At 41.3% G+C, this 23151-nt stretch overlaps 1 protein-coding gene and 1 non-coding gene across 2 annotated transcripts; one reads left to right on the top strand and one right to left on the bottom strand.

Annotated features, from left to right (window-relative positions):
• The first annotated feature begins 6958 nt into the window (after nucleotides 1–6958).
• LOC145390534 (5S ribosomal RNA) lies at nucleotides 6959–7077 on the top strand. The gene has a single exon (XR_013895680.1). It is a non-coding gene; the product is annotated as a 5S ribosomal RNA (ribosomal RNA).
• A 2083-nt stretch (nucleotides 7078–9160) lies between these two features.
• LOC145389866 (protein FAM200A-like) lies at nucleotides 9161–9871 on the bottom strand. The gene has a single exon (XM_080264996.1). It carries the CDS (start codon nucleotides 9869–9871, stop codon nucleotides 9161–9163), a length of 711 nt encoding a protein of 236 aa, XP_080121122.1.
• Between the last annotated feature and the right edge of the window lie 13280 nt (nucleotides 9872–23151).

The following is a 23151-nucleotide window of genomic DNA, read 5'->3' as shown; positions in this document are numbered from 1 at the left end:
CAATGTGACTATGATAGTAACTGAGGTGACAACCTAACGTTTTCCTAATAATTCTTGCATTTTCTTTCTTAATATATCACTTATTACTATCTCTCATTACTAAAAAGTCACTTTCAAGGAATAGAAGCAACATCTTTATGCAGAGTTGCCATGTATAGCTATAATATATATAGACAGATATTATCTACTAAATCATTGTCTTAATCATCTTTCTGTCTATTCATTTTTCTACTGTTATACTGTATAATTCATCACAGCATTAAGCAGTTCAGCTGTTTCTCTTTACAATACATGCTTTTCCTAGGAAGGGGATGTCGAGTAAGCTGCGTATTAGGAAATGCTGTAACAACAACCACTTAAATCATTCCCTGCGTCATATGAATCATAATGTCTCACTTTATAATTAACTCGACTCCTCTCTTATTATTCGCTTCTTAACTACGTTGCAAGTTATTGTCATTCTTGTCTCTTCTCCACTCCCGGAAATTTTCTTCCTCCACTTCCTCCCTCGTGTTACTTAAAGAGTCTTCCCTTGCCTTTGTTCCTCACATCTTTGTTCTTCTTCCCTTCTCGCTCTACCGAGACTCGTGTCCTTCCTCCCTATTCTCCTCACCCTAAGTTATCTTCTCAGCTGTTTCCGGCCACCGTCTGTGTTCGTGGTCATCGTCCCCTAATATTCCAGGTACGTTTTTACTTCACACATATACCACTGGATCATTATGTCGGATTTCTTTTGGAACTTTATGCATCTGAGCAATTTAGCGATAGTATCAACCGTACACCAAGCATACTCGTATATAATCTGGTGCAAAGATGTCACATGAATCTTTTTTTTTTTTTTTTTTTGCTTAAGTGTACAAATGATCCTGAGTGTCTTAGTATAATGACCCAGTTACCTGACAAAATAATTGCAGTTTCATGTAATTATTATGGCGTAAGAAACTTAAAAAAAAACTATATAATTTAGGGTCATTTTCTACCAATCACTGCGTTCCTATATTCGGTTAATAAAAATTACTGATCTGACTGACAAGCGTGTACATAGTAGATAGCAAGCATGGTATTTCACTGAATATTTCAGTGTTTCAGAGTATCCATAATATTTAAGGTTCTACAATTCAAGGCATAATTCGAATTCATTAGTTCATACCTTGCCATTCTATTTCACTGGAAAAGCGAGACTTTGATATTTCAGTCCAGTCAAAGTTGGCATGTATTCTTCGTGCGCGTAAACACACACACACACACACACACACACACACACACACACACACACACACACACAATTAGAGATACAGACAGACAGACAGACAGATAGATAGATATATAGAAAGATCGACAGATAGATATAGATATAGACAGATAGATAGGTAGGCTCGGCATCAGTACTCTGCAAGTAATTTCTCTGAGCAAGTCCTTTAGTGTATTTAATCTCCAATGTATGCTAGTGAGCCAATTATGGTTAACACTAATCTAACAGCCATCATCATCATAGCTACCACCATCACCACCACCATCACCACAGTTTCTATCAAAACCATCATCACGGCTACCATCGCTACCACAACCAGCAAAACTACCAACCATTTTCTGTTGAATGAAATCGTCTGTTCGTAACATCAGTAAAGTATGAGACAGCGGACCATAGATGTGCAACCCCCCCTCCTCTCTCCCTCTCTCTCTCTCTCTCTCTCTTTCTCTCTCTTGTTGCAGAGACATGAGACTCCACGGAGATGCCACACTGCATTTTCCTCGGGGTGAAAAACTGTAACCAGAAAAAAAAAACTCAGAGTGAATATTATTTGACGAATTTTTGCATGCGGCGAGATTTGGCGCATCCGAAGGCTTGTGCAAAATTTGGTGGAAAACGACTGTGTGGGAGCAGATGGAGGCTCTCCTCTCTTCTCCGTTGCCACAACAAAAAAGTGTAATATATATATATATATATATATATATATATATATATATATATATATATATATATATATATATATATATAAATATATATATATATATATATACCAGCAGTAGCCATTGCAAGTACAATGCTGAACTAAGGCCTCCCCCAGTCTTCTCCACGAATTCCTTGGCTGAGCCAACCTCTGCCAAGATTTGCCTACAGACTTCTTTATCTCATCTTTGCATCTCCCGTTTAGCCTTCTTCTGCTACGCTGGCAATCTCTTGGGGTCCGGTAAGGCAGATTTTTGCTCCATCTAGACTAATATCCCTTATTCTTGCTACATGACGTGCCCATATCCACTTATGTTCTTTTATAAGTTCTGTAATGTCTCTGGTTTTAGTCAGCTCTGTCATCCAAGTTGTTGTCTTCCTATCTCTCAGTGATATTACCAACATTCATCTTCCTATTGTTCTTTGGGAATGGATTAGTTTTTCCGTTGATTTTGTCAGTTTCCAGATCTCAACCGTACGTCATAGCTGGAAATTTATATTCTTTAAATACTTTTCGTTTTATATATACTTCCAAACTACTTTTCATGATATCTCTGTGTTTACTGAAAGCTTTCCATCCAATTGTGATGCATCTTTTTATTTCGTTTTCATGATCTTTCGTTGAGCTTTATATTTGCTCCAAGTAGGCTATCTGTACTCCCCAACTCTCCAACCTCTTCCAGAATTACTTCTTTTTTATGATGCTCTTTGGTGTATTGGGATTAAGCATTATTTTAGTCTTATTCAGGTTCATCTTTAGCCCAACTCTCTCTCTCTCTCTCTCTCTCTCTCTCAGTTTTCCTTCAGCTTAGCCCCTCTTCCTTCAAACATACACTCTCTTCTTCTTCCATCCTGGGATAGAGGGAGATCTATTCCTCTATGATTTTTAATTCATCATGTATTCCTTCTCCTCTTCTTTTACGGAACTTTCTTTCCTTTTACGTTCACTCTTCTTTAGTCTCGTTTTCTGTTTTCTCTTCTTTCTTGGAATCTTCCACCTGTACTTTTCCATCTAGTATCATACAAGTCTCTTATGCACTCTCTCCTCTTACACTCCTCTTCTCCCTATCACACCCTGGCAGTTCTCATCTCCCTCTCTTCTCCTCAGTTCCTTCCGTCCCTTCCACTACTTCTTCCCCTCTCTGCTCGTTAGCGCCCAGTCTCCCTCTTCATTTGTGAAATATCTCAACTGTGCTGGGCCCCTTGTTGGATTGTACTTGAGATGCAAAAGCCGGGGGTGCTGTATGTAGAGTCACTCATAAAGGAAACTACCTTTCCGCCCCTGTGCAAGAGGCCTTGTACCACGCGGCATTCAGGTTTGTTAACAGTGCACCTGACGTCAGAGATGGGGGATGAGGATTGGCGTCGGGGGGTGGGGGAGAGGTGATTTGAACGAAAAACTGCTTCAGCCAACCACCCACCCCCCTCCTCACACACACACACACACACACACACACACACACACACACACACACACACACACACACACACACACACACACACACACACACACACACACACACACACACACACACACACCTTCGAATCAGGGTTCGGTACGGTTCCGGTTATGCTGTTTCGTTTAGTAACAATCTATAGACTGAGTATTGTGGGTATGCGTGATTATATCTGCTAAATAGTCCTTTATGATGGAATATCTATGTAAATTTGAATTATAGTGCAAATCGGTACAATATTTAGCTTAAAACGCTCGAACCTTATGTGAGATATACATGATACCAGCTATTCATGCCTTCCAGTTCCCCCTTCCTCTTACTGGTGGGAAACAATGTCTGGATGTTTTAGTCGTACTCTTCACACTTGTCAGGGGTACGTGATCACCATTTTAATTAAACATGACAGTTTTATTGCGTATATGGAGTGGACACGTATCTCATTCGTGTCTTTGTGAATGCCTTGGTGGATATTTCACTGCATCAAAGGATCAGAGACAGAGAAAAATAATAAAAAGCTTATGAATGTGCGGGGCATTCAACGTATAAATACTGTGGGAGTGGGGACGTGTGGTCGCTGTAGAATTATGTTGTGGGTGAATGATTGTGAAGATATATTACATATTTCAAATATAGTTGTGATTGATTCGAAATCTGTGGAGCACTGTTTCGTGCAGATCAGCTCCCCCATACCCCACAGACGCCAATCCTCACCCCCAATCCCTGACGTCACGTGCGCTGTTACCAAATCCTAATCTCGAGTTACAATGCCTATAGCATGGGACGGGGGGTACTTCCTTTTGTGAGTGACTGTATATGCTGGAGAGAGAGCGAGAGAGAGAGAGAGAGAGAGAGAGAGAGAGAGAGAGAGAGATTAACTCCATCCATCCAACAACGCTTCTACTCTCTCCCAGAAAACTCATCTTATTCCGTATTATACACCGCCATAGCTAACCACACAGTACCAGATTCCTTAAACTTTCTTTCTTTACTTTATTGCTATAACATAACAACTACTATACTATGCAATACTAAGCAAGAATTTTTATATTCTTCTAAGCTTCAGCTTACATAGTGGGTTTGGGTCTAGCGTTGCTTTATTGTGATTCACTGTACTTATGTAATTGCCTTTTCTAAACAACTCAGCAACTGATATAAACTTCTCGGGTTGATAAAATAGTAAGGGAAATATAAGCCAAAGAATTCAATACAGCGGCAGCAGTCCATCCCATATTCCCTCCTCCCGGGCGGAACTACCGTAATTCAAAATATATAAGGGTTAGAAACTGATCTGCGCCGATTGTTGAATTTTACATAAGCACAAAATTTCCAGTCATCTCTAGAAGATTGGAACCCCTGCGGCTTAGGAGCTGTCCCTACAACTGGTGTATTAGGGCGACCTCTCCTTCCGCCAAGAGTTCGAACTTCCTGGTGGTGAACGGATGTTTTGGACCATATACAATGTTACAATTCAGTCTCTTCAGTGCGATTACTTATTTCATTCTTTCATTCTTCCACCAGAGAATTTAATTCAACCTCAGGGCAACCCCTCAGTAGTGAAGTGATTAATTAGGGTTATAACTTACTCGGCTCGAAAATCTCTCAAAATCTACATGAAGTAAGATAAAAGATAAATATGTAAATAAACTTGTTGGCTGGTAGTTGCAGTGATAGAATATACGTCATCAGAGCGGGGTGGTTAACAGAGGAATACATAAACACGTGAATGGTCCTCTCAGAGCTATAAATCAGGCTTACCCTACCCTTCCATATTTATTAGCTTTTTATATTTGTGGTTTAAGCTAACTTATTTCATTTTCAAAATTTTCTCCTGTTCTTTCAAATACCTGGCACTTCATTTTCTGAGGCATTGTTCCCCAGAATTGCCTCTAGTTTTCGTCGCTTGGTCCCGCCTCACCAGCAGTTATAATACACACACACACACACACACACACACACACACACACACACATGGTTCCTCCAGACGGAGGGGGAAAGTTCCCCGCGTCATGATATTTGAGTTTCGTGGGTGACGGGATAACAAAGGTAAGCTGGCAGAGATAGTCTGGCCTTGCTTGCAATTATTAATGATTATCAGTTTAGTTCTAAGTCTACCTTTCTCTGTATAGTTTCACTTATAATTATAATAGAGAACAAAGTTTTCAGTAGCAGATATTATTGGTTTAGCTGGTTGGATAATTTCGGAGTAACTCCTTGTTTGCTAACCAGACTGCTTCTAGGGGAGCGTGTTGTGAGGACAGGCCGGCCACACGGTCATAACCTTCACACCAGCCTGAGCTCCTCCCCCCAAAAAACAGGTAGAGACAGCTGAATTACTGTTCATTGATTTTATTCGCCTCGTTTCTGCTTCTCAGTTGTATAGTTGCTGATGGTAATAGAGTATTAGTTTTATAGAACTACTGTAGTATATAATATGCTGAAAAAGTTTTACTCCGATGATCACACACCAGAGAGTTTCAAAGTCTTGCCCATTGTCTCGTCATTTATCAGAATGAAGTGCATCAGTATTTATATCCAAACCAGCTCATTAATTACTTTGCAAGATACCATTGTTTTGGGACTGTGTTGTATTTTTGTATATTCATTACACCTTTTTTTTTTTTTTTCGTATTAGGTCCATTACTTCAGAGTTTTTCACATCAGTTGATAAAGGCCTGTTCACTGAGGTCACCAGCTGCTTAGAAAAATTATTTCTTAGAATTTCCGATTACGAAGTTCACATGTTTCGGAAGCTTTTGTGTGTTATGCAGTTATTGGTTATTTGATTTCAGCCTTGAACTTAGAAATTCTGTGTATCTATACGAGTATTATACCTCTAGTGATTAGACTATTTATCATTAGATGTTTCTGCATTTCATCCAAATACACTTTACTTGTAAACATTGTCCGACAGAGTTGTTAGGTACTTTTATTAAACGGGTACTTTCAGTAGTGAATAACTGTTTTTCAGTCATTATGGAAACTAATTTGTACACGCCTTACATGGACGTGCAGCATTACTGAGCCCACACATTGCGATAACTGACCAACAGAAAGTCCGTGAAGTCTATTTGTAGTTAGCATTAACAGTATTACAAATTTCTTGATTCAGAACTACGTTCGCTAGTCAGACTTTCTGTGAATGTGCCATGTATTTTAGGGTCTTTATCTTAATAAGGCATTTAAGCCTTTAAGTACAGTCACTCATTAAAGAAAGTACTTCCCCTGTGCAAGAGGCCTTGTACCGTGCTGCATTCAGGGTTGGTAACAGTGCACCTGACGTCAAGGTTGGGGGGGGGGGGGGAAGTGAGGATTGGCATCAGGGGGGATTCAGAGAGCTGATCTGCACAAATCGCTTCATCACCCTCCCCCCCTCAAACACACACCTTCGAATCATGGTTCATCACGGTTGCAATTAATCTGTGACCCTCATGGTTACAACAAGTAACTCAGATTAGTGCATTAGTGAGCCGAACCCTGTTGCTAACAGGGTGTGGCAAAAATAAAATGCAAATAGCGGATGGCAGCATAACCTTTTGCCGCTTTGTTGTTTATTGGCGGCCATACCACGCTGAGTACACCGCTTCCCGTCCGATCAGCGAAGTTAAGCAACGTTGGGTCTGGTTAGTACTTGGATGGGTGACCGCCTGGGAACACCAGATGCTGTTGGCATCCCTACGTGTCAAGTGGGGTTGGTGGAGGATTAGTGCCCCTCCCTGTAAAACAATTAACTCTAAGCCCTTGGCCACCCCGTTTGGGATACATGGCGTCTGGCAATGAAATGAAAATGAATGAACCTTCAAGCAGTGAAGGTTTTTTCTTCCACTTTAATCCTTTTGCAACAATCACACACACACACACACACACACACACACACACAAAACAGCTTCCAGACCACCATACCTAATCCCTTTCCCCTCTTGCTGTTTCCTAGCTCACCACCACGACGATATCCATACTCCACTCTACTCCCTCTTCACTCCACCCCGGACCCTCCTGCCTCTCAGCCAACTGTGTGCTGCTGTTCAGTGGTCCGCGTGCGTTTGTGTTATATATGCTTGCAGTAGTAAACTACAGTGATATAGTAGGTAGGTCGGGGTGCGTGCCTGTGCTTAATTTAGAGGATTAGTCTGGTGGCCCCTTGTTCTCCTGTTTGGGAATATTGAGGAAAGGGCGTAACCTAGTTGCATTTGTTATGACCTTTATGAATTTAAATCCCATATCATAGTTTCATTTTTACTCTTGCACTCATCGTATAATTTTGCAGATATTAGAAACGACCAATAATAACGACAGGGCATCAGGAATGCTGTATCTAGCCCCCTCCAGCTGAACAAAAGTCTTGTCAGTAGCAAGAAATAAATAAGTATAAGCAGTGTTATTAAAAAGGTTAAGATTTTACTTCATATGTCCCATGGATATACTTCTGTTCTGACTTGCATGTTCTTTTGGTGGTATTCCAACGCTGATAATTATCTGTAGAAAATTAAGTGAAAACCGAATACTCTTAAAATACTAATCCCAGTATATAACAGGACGCTTGCTTAAAGCAGTAGCGCATTTCAGTAAAGATCATGTCCAGCTTATTTCCCTTGATGCCATTACATAATCGTACAACTTCACCATTTATTTAGAATCGAACTCTGATCATGGCAAAGCAGTCAGTCCAACTGGTGTGTATTTGAAAGTGTCCGCAAAACAGATGCATTTTCTATTTAAACCATAAACTCTGTTAAGGACAATCAAGTTGTGGATGCATCACGCTCACAGTCCTTAGTTAAATTAGACAGACAAAACTTGCATCTCATGATGTCATTAAAATCATCATCCTGACTTCTTTTTTTTTTTTACCCAAAGATGGAATAATATAAAGTAAAAAAAAAAAAAAAAACAATAGAGGAAGAACCAATTAACAGCATGCCCAATGAAGTGGGTCACAAACTGACTCATTCACTCGCCATTCAAACACCCAGAATTTTGACTCCATCTCACAGACATAATCTTCCAAACACAAGCACTTTATAATACCCAACACACATAGTCAGTACAATGACTGTTGAATTGAAAAGGGGGTACCAACCATTGTCATGCGCGTCTCCATACTTACGAGTTGTTCATCTAATCACATCAGTCCCTTGTTAGTTCCCTGGCCTGCATACCTCGTTTTCTTACACACATAAGATGCCATAAAAATAAAAATCATAATGGTATAGTATACACATAGAAGGTATAGCTTTTTATTTCCTTAACAGAGAATCCCACTAAGCAATGTATTTATCAAAAACCTGTATTTAATATGTAGGGGTTTCATTCTGCAGAAAGCATCGCCTAACCCATTGTTTCTCAAACTTTTTCACTTCATTCCCCACCAGTGGGGATCATAAGATCCTCGTGGCCCCCCCTTTAGTTTTCTCTCAAGCACTTAACAAATAATGATGAAAAAAGACTATTCTTGTGCTCTCCATTTATTTTAATGCTTACAACTATCAATCATCATGCATATTTTGTTAACATACCAATGGGATAGGTGACACTGTTTGCCTTCAGTCAGTCGGCTCATTCGAGGCTGTCACTGATACTACACATCTCTTATCTGGATCCACATCCAACCGTTTTCGGCTTTTACTTTTGATGTGTAGAAGGGTGGAGAAATCAGATTCACATAAATATGTTGAGGAAAATGACAGGAGGGTTCTAAGTGCAATTTCACTAACTTCTGGATATGGCCGATATATGGAGCACCAGAACACAGAGATTATTCTTCATAAAGGTCTCTGGCAGAAGAATAATTCGTGAGGTCAAGGAATTCGTCCTGGACATCATCGGGAATGGCAGCAATATCAAGAGTGTCTGCGAAAGGATTCCTTACTAAATTCCCTTCTTTCTTCTTGAATTTTGGGAAGTACCTTTTGAGTTCACTTTCCAAGGATTTCAAGTGCTGAATTATTTCTCGTTTGAGTGATGAGTCATCTATGTGATCCTCTTCAATCTTGTCAAGAACAGTTGAAAGATTGTCAAGCATGGCAGCATTTCGTGCACCCACATTCCTTTGCCAGTTCTGGAGTTTGGCAAGAAATGTATGCATACAGTCCGTGAGGTGAAATACATTTCTTTCCTTGCCTAGTAGATTGAGATTCAACCTGTACAGCTGCTCAAAAATGTCGGCTAGGTATTCAAGACGTGACTCCCACAAAGCCTGGTTGAAGAGACTTAATAAATCATCCTTCCTCTTTATTTCCAGGAAAAGCTTAAGGTCTCTCCGAGGCTCTAATACTCTGTTCACAACATTGCCCTTGGAAAGCCATCGCACTTCTGAGTAAATGAGGGATTCATCCTCTGAATCCATGCCTTCACAGAGTTCCTGGAAAAGGCGAGAGTTCAAATCTCCTGTTTTCACAAAGCTGACACATTTTAACACTGCCTCCAGGATCTTGCAAAGGGCATCACTGAAGGTTTTTGACGTCATTGCAAAACGATGGATCACACAATGAACCACTTTCGCATTCGGAGCTACTTCCTTGACAGCATTTTGTAGCCTCAGTTTTGATCCCAGCATCTCCTGACCCCCATCCGTACAGACTCTACAACATTTTTCCCAGGCTATTTCGTTAGGTGTGAAGAAAGAAGTCAACTTTTCCATCAGATCTAAAGCTTTTGTGGTAGTTTCAGGCTGTGTTTAGGGTAAAGAAGAATAATTTTTGAAAGGTGCAACACTTGCTCATTGAATGACCCTTTAAGAACTAAACTAGCATTTTTTAAACCGGAAATTTGTTGGATGAATGCACTATATAATGTTAGTTTAGTCTTTCGGTATTCACCTCAGGTTACTCTATATTTTATCAGTCCTGCAAGGCAGAATAATATCATTTTTGGAACCTCGCCCTACACTGTTGCGCGAGATTCAGCCTGTGTGTGTGTGTGTGTGTGTGTGTGTGTGTGTGTGTGTGTGTGTGTGTGTGTGTGCTTTCACTCCTCGTAGACTATTTGATGAATTTGAATAAAACTTCCCAGGTGAGTTCGTTTGGTTACTGGGGAGGTCCTCCACTAACCTGCATACAATTTCCCAGCGATGATTTCAGGGGGGTCAGCCCCCCTCAACAAATTAAAAATTCTCAGAGGTAGTGAAAGGAACGCAGATATGGCTTTGACATCTTAGTACAAGTTTTACAGTGGACTCTCATCCGTAATGCAGACATCTGGGGAACGTAACCCCCTCCCTCAGTGATTCTTGGAGGGTCAGCCCCCTCCCCAATATAAAAAATTATTAGAAAGAGGGGAAGGCTTTGAATGAATCTTTCCATGCGAGTTTGTATGGTTACACCGAAGGTCTTCCACTACATACAATTTTCCAACCATATTTTTTTAATGGGAAGTCAGCCCCCTAATCAAGCGAAAAATTCTCAGAAATAGTGAAAATGGGGCCGATATGGCTTTGATATCTTAGGATATAATGTGTAAGGTTGCGTCCACACGTGTGCTCGAACAAGTGCTGGCAACACGTAAGCAACACAGTAACGAGCACGCTGCAAACATGTTGGGAACAGCAGTGTCCAGATCATGTTGGCAACAGCATGATGAAGTCTCAGCTGCCTGGTATGGACACACATACCCCATCGCCTCTGCTGTCAGTGTTCGAAGCTGCACTGAAACATGTTTGAATACATCTGTCCAAATACTGCTGCAAACATGTTCCCGAACATTTTGCCTGCCGTGTTGCCAACATATGTTTAAGAGCACGTGTGAACGCGCACTAATGGACTGTCATCCGTACTGCGATATTTGGGGAGAGTGAATCCCCCACTGATTTTTGGAAGTGACTACTCCCCTCCCCCAAAAATAAAACAATCAGTAAGAGGGGAAAGTGGGCACTTGGATTTCACCAAAATCAACATCCATATCGCAAGATTGGGTATGCAGTTTCTAGGTTTTGTCTGAATGCACTGGAAGATACTACATACCTACATTATTTTAATCAATGTGTAGCCATTGGACTAGTTGTCCCGGTGTAATCATGGATAGATTACACTATTCACTCATTATAACAGGGGCTAAAATCCTTATATTATAATGTGTATGAGAGTAGGTACGTAATCTTATGTCCGACTCACTGTAAACTTGGAGGTAAAATACGGATGCAGCAAAAAACAGCTTGCGTCATTAGAAGGGGATGGGCAATTGCATCGCATGTAGATATTTTAGTAACTTTCCAATCTGCTATCTTCCTACGATATCTGATGTAGAGATTTCCGATATCTATGCTGTTACCTATGGAAGTCATTTAATTTGAGAAGGCGCAGAAACTAGATGAACTAAACACAGACTTGTATTATAACAGATGCGATAGAAATAAGCCAGAAATACGTCACGGTCCTGAAAATGACTGAATACATGGGTGCGAGGGGCATGATTAATGGTGTACAAATTATGTGGATGAAGAATGTGAAAAAGTTACTACATGACAGTATTGTGATACCAACTCTAACGTATGGAAGTGAAGCTTGGACGATGTTGGAAGGACACAAGTCAAGAGTGAGAGCAGTGGAAATGAGTTATTTGAGAGGAGCCTGTGGAATCACATGGAGAGACAGGCTGACAAATGAGAATATAAAGGAGCGTTGTGGTGTGGATGTGGATGTGATAGGAAGCGTTAGGAGGAATACACTGAGGTGGTGGATGGAAAGCTGATGACAGGGAGTGCTGGAGCTCCCGTTTCATCGGCCCTCAGGACTAGTTCCTGACCATCCCCCTTTGCTGAACTTTTTCAGTGTCTCAGTTACACAGAGAGTAGGCCAGCATGCTCTCCAGTACAAATTTCTCTAACTATCTTCACCAAACTACATGCACAGTACACACTACACTTCCTTTTCAAAAATCAACAAAAATGGCGTCTATTAATCAAGCCTCGGAGTCCCCAGGGGGGGGGACCATAAATGCCCCCGCCATCTGCCCCTCTCCCGGTGACGACTCGAGGTGCCTGGAACCACTGTCTGACTCTCTTCTTCTTCATTTCTGCAACATTCGCGGCCTTTCCTCTAACTTTCGCTCTGTTGAGCACCACCTCTCCTCCTCTAAACCTCACCTTCTTTTTCTGACGGAGACTCAGCTGTCTGAGGCAAACCGACAGCAAACCCTTTTCTGTATCCTCCTACTTTCTCTATACTCATTTCAAAGCCAAAGGTGGCTGTTGTGTATACATACGCAACGACTTATCTTGCTCTCGTGTTCCTGAACTTGATTCTTCTGAATTCTCCACACTCTGGCTTCGGCTTTCCTGTCATTCTCTGACTAAATATATCTGTGCTGTTTACTTATCCCCTAATTCTACTGACTATCAAAAATTCTTCGACTATCTTACTTCTACGATGGAACACATTCTGTCCATTTCTCCTTTCTCTGAAATCTCCATTCTTGGAGATTTCAATGTTCACCACCACCTTTGGCTCTCCTCTCCTTTCACGGATCCACCTGGTGAACAAGCCTACATCTTTTCTATCCTTAATGACCTAGAGCAGCTTGTACAGCACCCTACCCGTATCCCTGACCGCCTTGGAGAGAGCTCCAACATACTTGACCTCTTCCTCACAACTAATCCTTCTGCTTACTCTGTTAATCTTTTCTCTCCGTTGGGCTCCTCCGATCACAACCTTATTACCTTAACCTGTCCTATCACTCCGGTACGGCCTGTGGACCCTCCAGGGAAACGTCATCTGTGGCACTTTGGAGCCGCGAACTGGGAGGCCCTCAGGCAGTACTTCTTTGATTTTCCCTGGAATGATTATTGCTTCCATGGCCGGGAGCCATCTGAGTGTGCCTCGCGCATTACGGAGGTTATTCTCTCGGGCATGGAAGCATACATTCCTTTCTCATATCCTTTGACTAACGCAAGAAAGCCTTGGTTTAATCACGCTTGTTCTAATGCTGTCCGCAACAAGGAGAGGGCCTACAAAAGGTACCGGAGCCAACCCACACCTGAATCACATCATCTTTATGTTTCTGCCCGGAATCGTGCTAAGTCTGTTCTTCGCTCTACTAAAAATAATTTCATCCATACTAAATGCTCTCAACTCTCCAACTCGAATTCTTCCCGCTCCTTCTGGCACCTTGCCAAAAATCTTTCTAACAACTTTACCTCATCATCCTTCCCTCCTCTTTTCTACTCTGATGGTTCTGTAGCTATTTCTTCTACTGATAAAGCAGATCTCTTCGCACAGACTTTCTCCTCCAATTCCACCTTAGACGATTCCGGTGCTGTTCCTCCATCACTTCTCCCCTCTGACTTCCTCATGGCTGACATTAAAATTTCTTCAGTTGATGTATTTTCTGCCATCACTGGCCTCAGTACTAACAAGGCATATGGGCCTGATGGGGTCCCTCCTGTTGTTCTCAAGAACTGTGCTTCTGTGCTTACACCCTGCCTAGGCAAACTCTTTCGCCTTTGTCTGTCAACTTGTACCTTTCCTTCTTGCTGGAAGTTTGCTCTCATTCAGCCAGTCCCAAAGAAGGGTGACCACTCCCAACCCTCCAACTATCGTCCAATTGCTTTAACGTCCTGTATTTCAAAAGTTTTCGAGTCAATTCTTAATAGAAAAATTTTAAGGCATCTTTCCTATCACAACCTTCTTTCCGATCGTCAGTATGGGTTCCATCAGGGACGCTCCACTGGCGATCTTCTCACCTACCTTTCAGACTCCTGGTCATCCTCCTTTCGGGACTTTGGCGAAAGCTTTGCCATTGCACTTGACATCTCAAAGGCTTTCGATCGAGTCTGGCATAAATCTTTAATTTCCAAACTGCCCTCCTATGGTTTCTATCCTTCTATCTGTGCCTTCATCGCTAGCTTCCTTTCTGGTCGTTCTATAGCCGCTGTTGTAGACGGCCATCGTTCTTCTCCTAGATCTATCAACAGTGGTGTTCCTCAGGGCTCTGTCCTATCACCAACTCTCTTCCTTTTATTCATCAATGATCTTCTAAGCTGTACATCTAACCCTATCCACTCATACGCTGATGACTCCACCCTTCACCTTTCCATTCGGTTCCCGCAACGCCCATCTCAACAGTTACTTCAAGAAACAAGGGATGAGGCTATGGCACACCTAATGTCTGACTTGGCTCGTATCGCTGACTGGGGTAAAAATAATATGGTTGTCTTTAATGCATCTAAGACTCAGTTCTTACACCTATCAACCCGACAAAATCTTCCACAGGTATACCCATTAATGTTTAATAATATTCAGCTTAATCCTGCATCATCCTTGAACATGCTTGGGGTTTCATTTACTCGGGACTTATCTTGGAAAGATCATATTACATCTCTTGTAAAATCTGCTTCTAAGAGATTGGGTGTGCTAAGCCGACTCCGCTCTTTCTTTACCCCTGCACAATTGTTGACTCTATACAGAGGTTTTATCCGCCCCTGTGTGGAGTACAACTCTCATGTGTGGGGAGGCTCCCCACATACAGCTCTTCTCAATAGGGTGGAGTCAAAGGCTTTTCGTCTCATTAACTCTCCTCCTCTTACTGACTCCCTTCAACCTCTGTCTCTTCGCCGCACTGTTGCATCTTTATCTCTTTTCTATCGCTACTTTAATGGTCACTGCTCCTCTGAACTGTCTGCTTGCATTCCTCCACCTCTACGACGGGCGCGTAGCACCCGTCTGGCAGCAAACTCTCATCCCTTTTCTGTCCAACTCTCTAATGCAAGAGTTAACCGTTACTCCCAGTCTTTCATTTATGCAACAGGTCAACTCTGGAACTGTCTCCCTCTGTCTGTATTTCCTGCTGCCTATGATCTCCAGTCTTTCAAACGCAGTGTGTCCAGGCATCTCAAAATGATCGGATCTTGAATTTGGCTCTCTATTGTATTTTGTTTTTCTCTTGGAGGGAACTGTTACTGCGGGCCATGGCCTTTGGTTCCTTCTTCCTCGCATAAGAAAAAAAAAAAAAAAAAATGTAGAGAGGATGGAGGGTGAAAGACTGACGAAGAGAGTGTATGTGGGTGAGGTGGAGGGGGGAAGAGGAAGGGGGAGGCCGAGGATGAGATGGAGGGATGGGGTGGAGAGGTATATGAGAGAGGGGGGGGGGAGTTGGGAGCGGGGCAGTGAAATGGCGGGGGACAGGGCGACGTGGAGGCGATTTATTTGTGGCCACCCCGAACGGGATTGAGGAGTCTGGCAATAGATAGATAGACAGATAGAAGAATGTGTGTAAAATACAAGCTTCATGGCAAGTAAAGGTAGACCTGATTAAGGAATGCACATAAAACTATTGACCCATATGCAGAGGATAAACCATTGAACCCCTTTTCTACACCTAACTTTACTGCTTCTATCCTTCCTCATCCTTGTCTGCCTGCCTTCCTCACGTCGTTCTGTATACAGACACGTTCCGTCTCTGGTCATATCTGAATAGGGACAGAGTCGGATCCAAACTGTTGCATCTTCTTATAAAACACATTTCCATATGGAGGGTATAACTTTTCGATTTTAGCAGTTCATGGCTCTGTGACATAAGACGCTTTGAACATAGCAGTAATTTAAAAATGGTATTTCGATGTTTACAGTTAGATCTTTAGCTGTGCAACTGTAGTTCTGACGCACAAATACCGTGGACTAGCTATCGACCGAAGACAGTTTCACATCAGTACTTTGATGTTCGATGTTCATACAGTCTATACAGTGGGGTAATGCAAACTCACTCAGTCGTTACCTCCACGATTCTCACGATTCCGTCATTCACAGCGGTCCTGTTTATCGCACGCTCTGCGCCTGGTTTCCTTTCCATTTCCCGTCCCAGATTATTCCCGAGGCGAGCGTCAGTTGCTTCTTTCTCGCCGATCAGTATTGCGTCCCACCAGTTACTGGCGTATGGCCTTTGTCTTTTCTAACGTTACAAGCTTCATAGCTTCATTTTACTTGATCTCCTTCCAGTTTTCTTTCTTCATACTGATCCAGTTTCTTATTACTGCAGGCGATCGTACACTTGATAAGACCTTTTATGCTCTCTCTTTAATGCTCTTTCCTCTGTACTCAGTTTCGGAATAGTTTTATCTTCACAAGCTTTGAGATTTTGTTTTAATTTTCAAGTAAGTAATCGGAGACAAAATCGGATGCCAATATCACAAGGAACTTTCTCATTTAAATAGTGATATTCATAAAAGAAAATATTATTAACAAAGAAAAACAAAGTTTTCCATATTGCCACAAGTCAGTCCACAAAAAGAACATGGGACACCGTAAAGCTGTGAAATATACACAATACTTAAAGAAACAGGTGTGTCTTGTACGGTACATCATGTATGTTTCCATTTTCAGCTTCTTTGCCATATATTTAAAAACTGAGTTTATGACTTACACTCGCACTTATGAATGACATGAACGGTAACTAGAAACTGAAGACGCAAAAGTTAACGCACCAGATTTATATTACAGTAAGGTTTTAGCAGTTTGCTTGATTCAAGAGGAAGTAAACATCTTTCTTACATATAAAAATTAAGATATATGTAACACAAAGATGTATGAACAGAATGTGCTTGAAAACAATATCATTCAAAAGGAAAGGATCTGAAGGACTAAGCCTGCAATATTGGCCTCCATAAAGTTTCGTACACAAAGAGGCTTACAAGCACCATTCTTGTCTCATCCTCAGGAAATTCATTTTGTTCTCTCTGAATACCTGGCGAAAGAATCTGGGACTGATGCACGTATGTGAAAAGCTAAATATGACATGGAGATTTATAAAAAATCTCGGTGAACGCTTTCAATACGATGCCGTAATTTTACAGTGTATTATACGCTGCCACCCAAGGATTTTATGCTACTTTGAAGAGCCCATTAGAAACAAAGTTAATGAAAGCAATACATAACGCTTCAGAATTAAAGTCTATTTTAAGGTGGGTGATACTGTTAGGATGTAAATAATATAATAGGAAATACTTCGTTTGATTACAGTGGCAAATCTACGACATTTAAATAAGAAATATGTATTAATCTAAAACAAATACTGTGAGCAAAGAATCGTGCTAGCCTCTCAGAACTGTACTCCTTTAAATGAATGTTATAACTGCCCAGTCTAATAAAAAAACTTTTCTCCTTTCAGTTAAATTAAGTCGTCTAGAGACAGCCAGAATCATGATCATCATCCTGAGCTCTTTTTCCCACCTAAGGATAGGGCAAAATGACAATAAACTTAGAAAATACATACGTCATCAGACTGAACAAATTAATACTGTAATGCAAAACTATTCTGTCCGAAAAACTTGGATTTGTTGGCTGTAATTCCATGTTAGCATAGCAGATCGACTAGATTCGCTGAACCACATTGTTCAGCGTACAGCTCTCTCACCCATTCATGCTGAAAACTGTTCAACCGCAAGAAAGGCCGCCACAGAGGCCGATGGACTGTGTGTAGTATATTTCGTTACATAAATAGAGTGGAAAGAAGTCAATTGCTGGGAAAATAGAAATAAGGCAACACTCCTTCAGCACATTTCTTTTTCCTTACACTGCCTCCAGACTCTTATAATTATCACAGGAAAAGACCTTCGTACTGAAAAGGATAACTTTATCATTAACTATACCAGAAATTCTTTCTAAATTCAAGTATGGCCAATCTCTGCTTGCAGTATAATAATTCGTGTCGCCATATCACAGTCAAAGTAGTATATTCCAGGCTCATTTACCCGTTCAATCAGAGTCTTGCTATTGCTGGATTATCTTATGCAACTTAAGAGCTACATCTAGTAGTCATGGGATTAATGAAAGTTATTTTAAACCCGTTCACATTGAAAAGTTTATCCTACGACGGAAGAAACCGTCTGAGTATATCAAGTACCATATAAAGCATGTCATTAATGGGTTCATTGTAATACTGGCACAGCAGGTGTATACGGAATTATATGTTAATAAATGCTGAGTGCACCAGATATAGTAGCAGTATGTCAGCAGATGTATCAAGTGTGACTGTTCTGAATTTTCTTAAATTGCATCATACACACGAAATTACCCAATTTTCGTCTCTTTGTCTCCATTTCCAGCAGTTTAATTATAACAAGGCACATGCAGCAGCTTATATACATTTACTATGTCAGGAAAGTTTATACAAAATAACATAATTCCTGTAAATTACATCTTCCAGAAATATTCAGAATTCGTCAGTAACAACACACACACACACACACACACACACACACACACACACACACACACACACACACACACACACACACACACACACACACACACACACACGCACACACAGTTCCGCCAACGTCACAAACATTCATTTCAATACTTTATTAAAAAAAACACACACACATAAAGAAATGCGGGTCACACAATGTTTACTGATTTTTTTTTTTTTTTTAAGTTTGATAACTGTTATATTTTGCATATCGAACCACAACACTACATCTGCATCAGAGATAACATAGTCTAGATTGTCTTTCTTTTGAGAAGGAAATATACGAGAGTAGACTTGCTCTGGGACCTGCGGCGAGGCTCTTGTGTCAAACAGTTTGCTGTAAAACGTAACTAGCCTTAACAGAGAGATCCACTAGATGGCGCCACTACAGGTGTCAGCTGACAGCAAATTTGGATTCTCCATGTCAAATAACCTTGTCTGGGACCAGTTTTGTCTCAGGCTTAAATTAAGCACTTTTACAACAGTTGTCGCTAGATGGCACCGTCTCAGGTGTCAGTTGATGGCAGATTTGGATTCTCCATGTCAAAGTACCATACATGGTATCACTTTTGTCTCCAAAGGCCTCCTTTAAACAAATCAGCCAGAAGAAGATGATGAAGAAGAACGCTGGCAGCTCATTGACCTGCTAGCTATCGCCGCAGGTAAAAACTTGGTAGCAATACCTGAAAGAAAAAGAAATTATATAAACACACACACACACACACACACACACACACACACACACACACACACACACACACACACACACACACACACACACACACACACACTTTAAGAAGCATTGTGCAGGATGAGTTCGTTCAATAATATCTTTTCTAATCGGTTGAGCTCATGATGTCTCAAGCATATTGATCAGTTTTCCGTGGGAATGTGCATTTAATAACAATAATTCCTGTCTATAGAAAAAAAAATACAGTCCACCTAAAAAATACAAACGTGGAGTAAAACCAGCGGACATAATGCAATATCCATAATTTTCTGTCTCAAGGTTGTTGTTCTGGGAATGTACACTAATGCTTTTATGATCAAGTGTACGTGGTTGCCCGCCAATTAGCTAGTCATATTCAACCTTTAGTATTCTTTCCTTCAAACCGGTCAATAATTATTATACTAAGGGAGACCAGTTAATCTATGGATATATGTTCAGGGAAGAGTTATATGCACATTTAGAAATTGGATTTACTTATGAAAAACATTTACTGCTTTACTTGGAGCCTTAAGAGTAGCTATGAGTGAAAAACTTCATTTTACCTGACCTAACCTGAGCATGTTTAATTAACCTAACTCTAACCGACAAATCTAGCTACACACAAACTTAACCTGACCAAACCGAAACCCTTCTAAAAAAAATGATCAAAATAGACTACTGTTCTGAAATTTGCCTCCTTTCCAGCTGCCACTCTTCTCCCATCCTCCCGTCTTGTTCATCTCTCCAACCTGCCATGTCTGCCCCTCTCAGCCGCCATCTCCAGTCATCAGCAACATTTTAAATCTTGGTACAGTATATTCCAGTACGAGCGTGGGAGCTGTGACGGCTGCTCCGCTTAACTGTCTGGAGGACGTGATGTAAGAGCGACCCGGGGCACCGAAATTTTAAAGTTTTTACTTGATGAAATGCGACCTGCCTTTACAGGAACCAAGAGAGGAGTCTGAAGGTTCTTTGGGATTAGCGGACTTTTCATATTAATATGTTAGGGGATGAAAGATATGTCCGTTTATCTTTTCTTACTTAGCAGCCACAACAGCATTTACTGGTTTTGTGAACTATCAAGATTGGCTGTAATGAAAATATAAAGTTTATCTATCTATCTATCTATCTATCTATTGCCAGACGCCTTAATCCGGTAAGGGGTGGCCACAAACAAATCGCCTCCACGTCACCCTGTCCCCCGCCATTTCACTGCCCTGCTCCCAGCTCACACCCCCTTCTCTCATATACCTCTCCACTCCATCCCTCCATCTCATCCTTGGCCTCCCCTCCCTCTCCCCCCCCCCTCCACCTCACTCACATACACTCTCCTCGTCAGTCTCTCACTCTCCATCCTCTCCACATGGCCAAACCACCTCAGCGTGTTTCTCATAACGCTTCCTATCACATCCATATCCACACCACAACTCTGCTTCACATCCTCATTCGTAAGTCTGTTTCTCCATGTGACTCCACATGCTCCTCTCAAATAACTCATTTCCACTGCTCTCACTCTTGACATCTGTCCCTCCAACAAGGTCCCAGCTTCACTTCCATAAGTTAGAGCTGGTATCACAATACTGTCATGTAGTAACTTTTTCACTTCCATGCTCACTTCCCTGTTTCTTATCACGGCTTTCTTCCTTGTTGTGCCCTTTCAAGCACTTCACCCTCCAAACTTCCATCCTTACTCACCACACTACCCAAATACTTAAATGCATTCACATTTTCCATTTCCTCCTCATCCAACCTCACTGTACATTTACTGACTTCGCTTCTCTCGAAGACCATCACTTTACTCTTCCCTACATTCACCTTTAGATTCCGTTTCTTACACACTCACAAATTCAATCACCAAGCCTGGCAGCTTCGTCTTCACTTAACAACACAGTATCATCTGCAAATAACAGCACAAGTAGTACTGCCCTCTCTCAGTAGGGCCATTCCAACATCCACTGCCCTATCTTGTATCTCTTTTGTAACCCCATCCATATACAGATTGAACAACCATGGAGACATGACACATCCGTTTCAATCCAACTTTCAAATAGAAAAATTTACTCAGTTCACCATCCACACACACACTGCAGCCTTAGCACCCCCATATATACTTTTCACAGCATTCAACATTCCCATCTACTCCATATACTCTTAATACTTTCCACCCTGGCATATGTTTTCTCCAAATCCATGAATGCCGCATACAACTCCTTTCCCTTCCCTATAAAGTATAAAGTGATATACTAAAAAAAATATCGCATGTTCACACGAAATGACCGAAGTATAAAGCACAGTTGCCTATTCAGTATACATATAACAAGAAAATCAGAAGGCTTAGGTTTTGTGCCTGTCGAATACACGAAGGTCGTCAAGGTAAATAAATTATGCCATATTCCTATTTCCCTCTAAAATACGACCCGCATTTGTCGCTGTACATCACTCACCTGGTGTACACCTGCCTATTATTTCCTTCACACTTCTCTCTGTCTCTCTGTCCTTTTTTTTTTTTTTTAATTTCTTTCAACTTTCCTGTCACTTTTATTATCCTTCTCTCTAATTCTTTCCATTTCAGGTAATCCTACACTAATTGACATGCCTCGTGGTTTCTTGTAACCCAGGAAGGCATTTATAACGCTGGATGGTAACCATAATGGTAACCATATAACCAAATAATAGTGATGTGGAGCCTATTATGGTGCTCCTGTTCACTGGGTGGATAAACAGATGCGGCACCATCCAGGAACCAAGTCACACTCCTCACCACACCTCGCACTTGTGAGGCGTTGTCTGGTGCAAGGCAACATCGGTTCACCGCACGGAACAGAGCCTGACAGGGAAGATTTTTCGCGTGTGAAAGATGGGTTTGCTTAGCCAGGCACACCGGGGTTCCTCTGTAACAACATCCAGAGTCCCAGCTGCACTGCGAGGTGGAGAGGGACGAGGGAGAAACTAACCAAATCCACCGTCTGACCGACCCAAGAATCAAGAAAATCATAACAGAAGATGAGGGGCTAGAATCAGAATCTATCGATTACACGACGGCCATCAAGGCAGGCAATCAGCTATAGCCGGTTTCCTATCTTGTCCCAGACTATGACACGCAACCATGGAGTTCTCTCTATCTAGGCCCCTATTTCAGTTAGATGTACGAACCGTCCTGGGTTACAGAAAAACAATGAAAAGTAGTGGTAAGATGTTCCTTGCCACTGTACACCGGGTCGTAATATCTCATTCCAACACCCTGACTTCGCCCTGCCACACTGACCCACCACATTCTGTACTGTAACCTAATTACTTCATCCCGGGAGGTAAAAGGGTCAGGTCTGCAGAGAGAAGATGAAAGCTTTCCCTCCAGTTTCAACTACATTTACCTTCCAACTTCCAATCCTCCATAAAAGAACATGCTTGGGATTTAAAGGGAATCTTAGCCTCCATATTCTCTTCCATTTCTCTGTATACTTCATTTAATTTTTCAGCCTTTTATTTTAGAACCAACACATCAGTCTCCACCCTTCTTTACTTCTCCCCCCATTTTTTCCTGCATCTTCCGTCCTTTTGATTAAGTGATTTCATTATGCACGTACACTCCTTCATTTTCTATAAATCAATGCTCCCTAATGAGATAATACAAAAAATGTGGGTACTTATTTTTTTCTTTTCTTCTATTATGGGGTAAAATTATGCAGGTAATACAACGTGTTTTACATACCTTGCAACGAAAGGTCCTTCATAACTTGAATGAAATAGTTTCCCGTAGCACGAAATGAATTAAAAGTATTCACAGTAGATGTGTTGCAAGTTGCTAATCTTGCTTCATTTGAATGAAATTGTGCGGATGTAGCTTCATAATAAGAAATAAA

This window comes from Coenobita brevimanus, chromosome 14, assembly GCF_032717465.1.
Source record: "Coenobita brevimanus isolate Jiangsu-jjx chromosome 14, ASM3271746v2, whole genome shotgun sequence".
In the NCBI taxonomy this organism is placed as follows: Eukaryota; Metazoa; Arthropoda; class Malacostraca; order Decapoda; family Coenobitidae; genus Coenobita; species Coenobita brevimanus.
The sequence above is the reverse complement of the archived record's forward strand: the minus strand, read 5'-3'. Positions and strand labels throughout refer to the sequence as shown.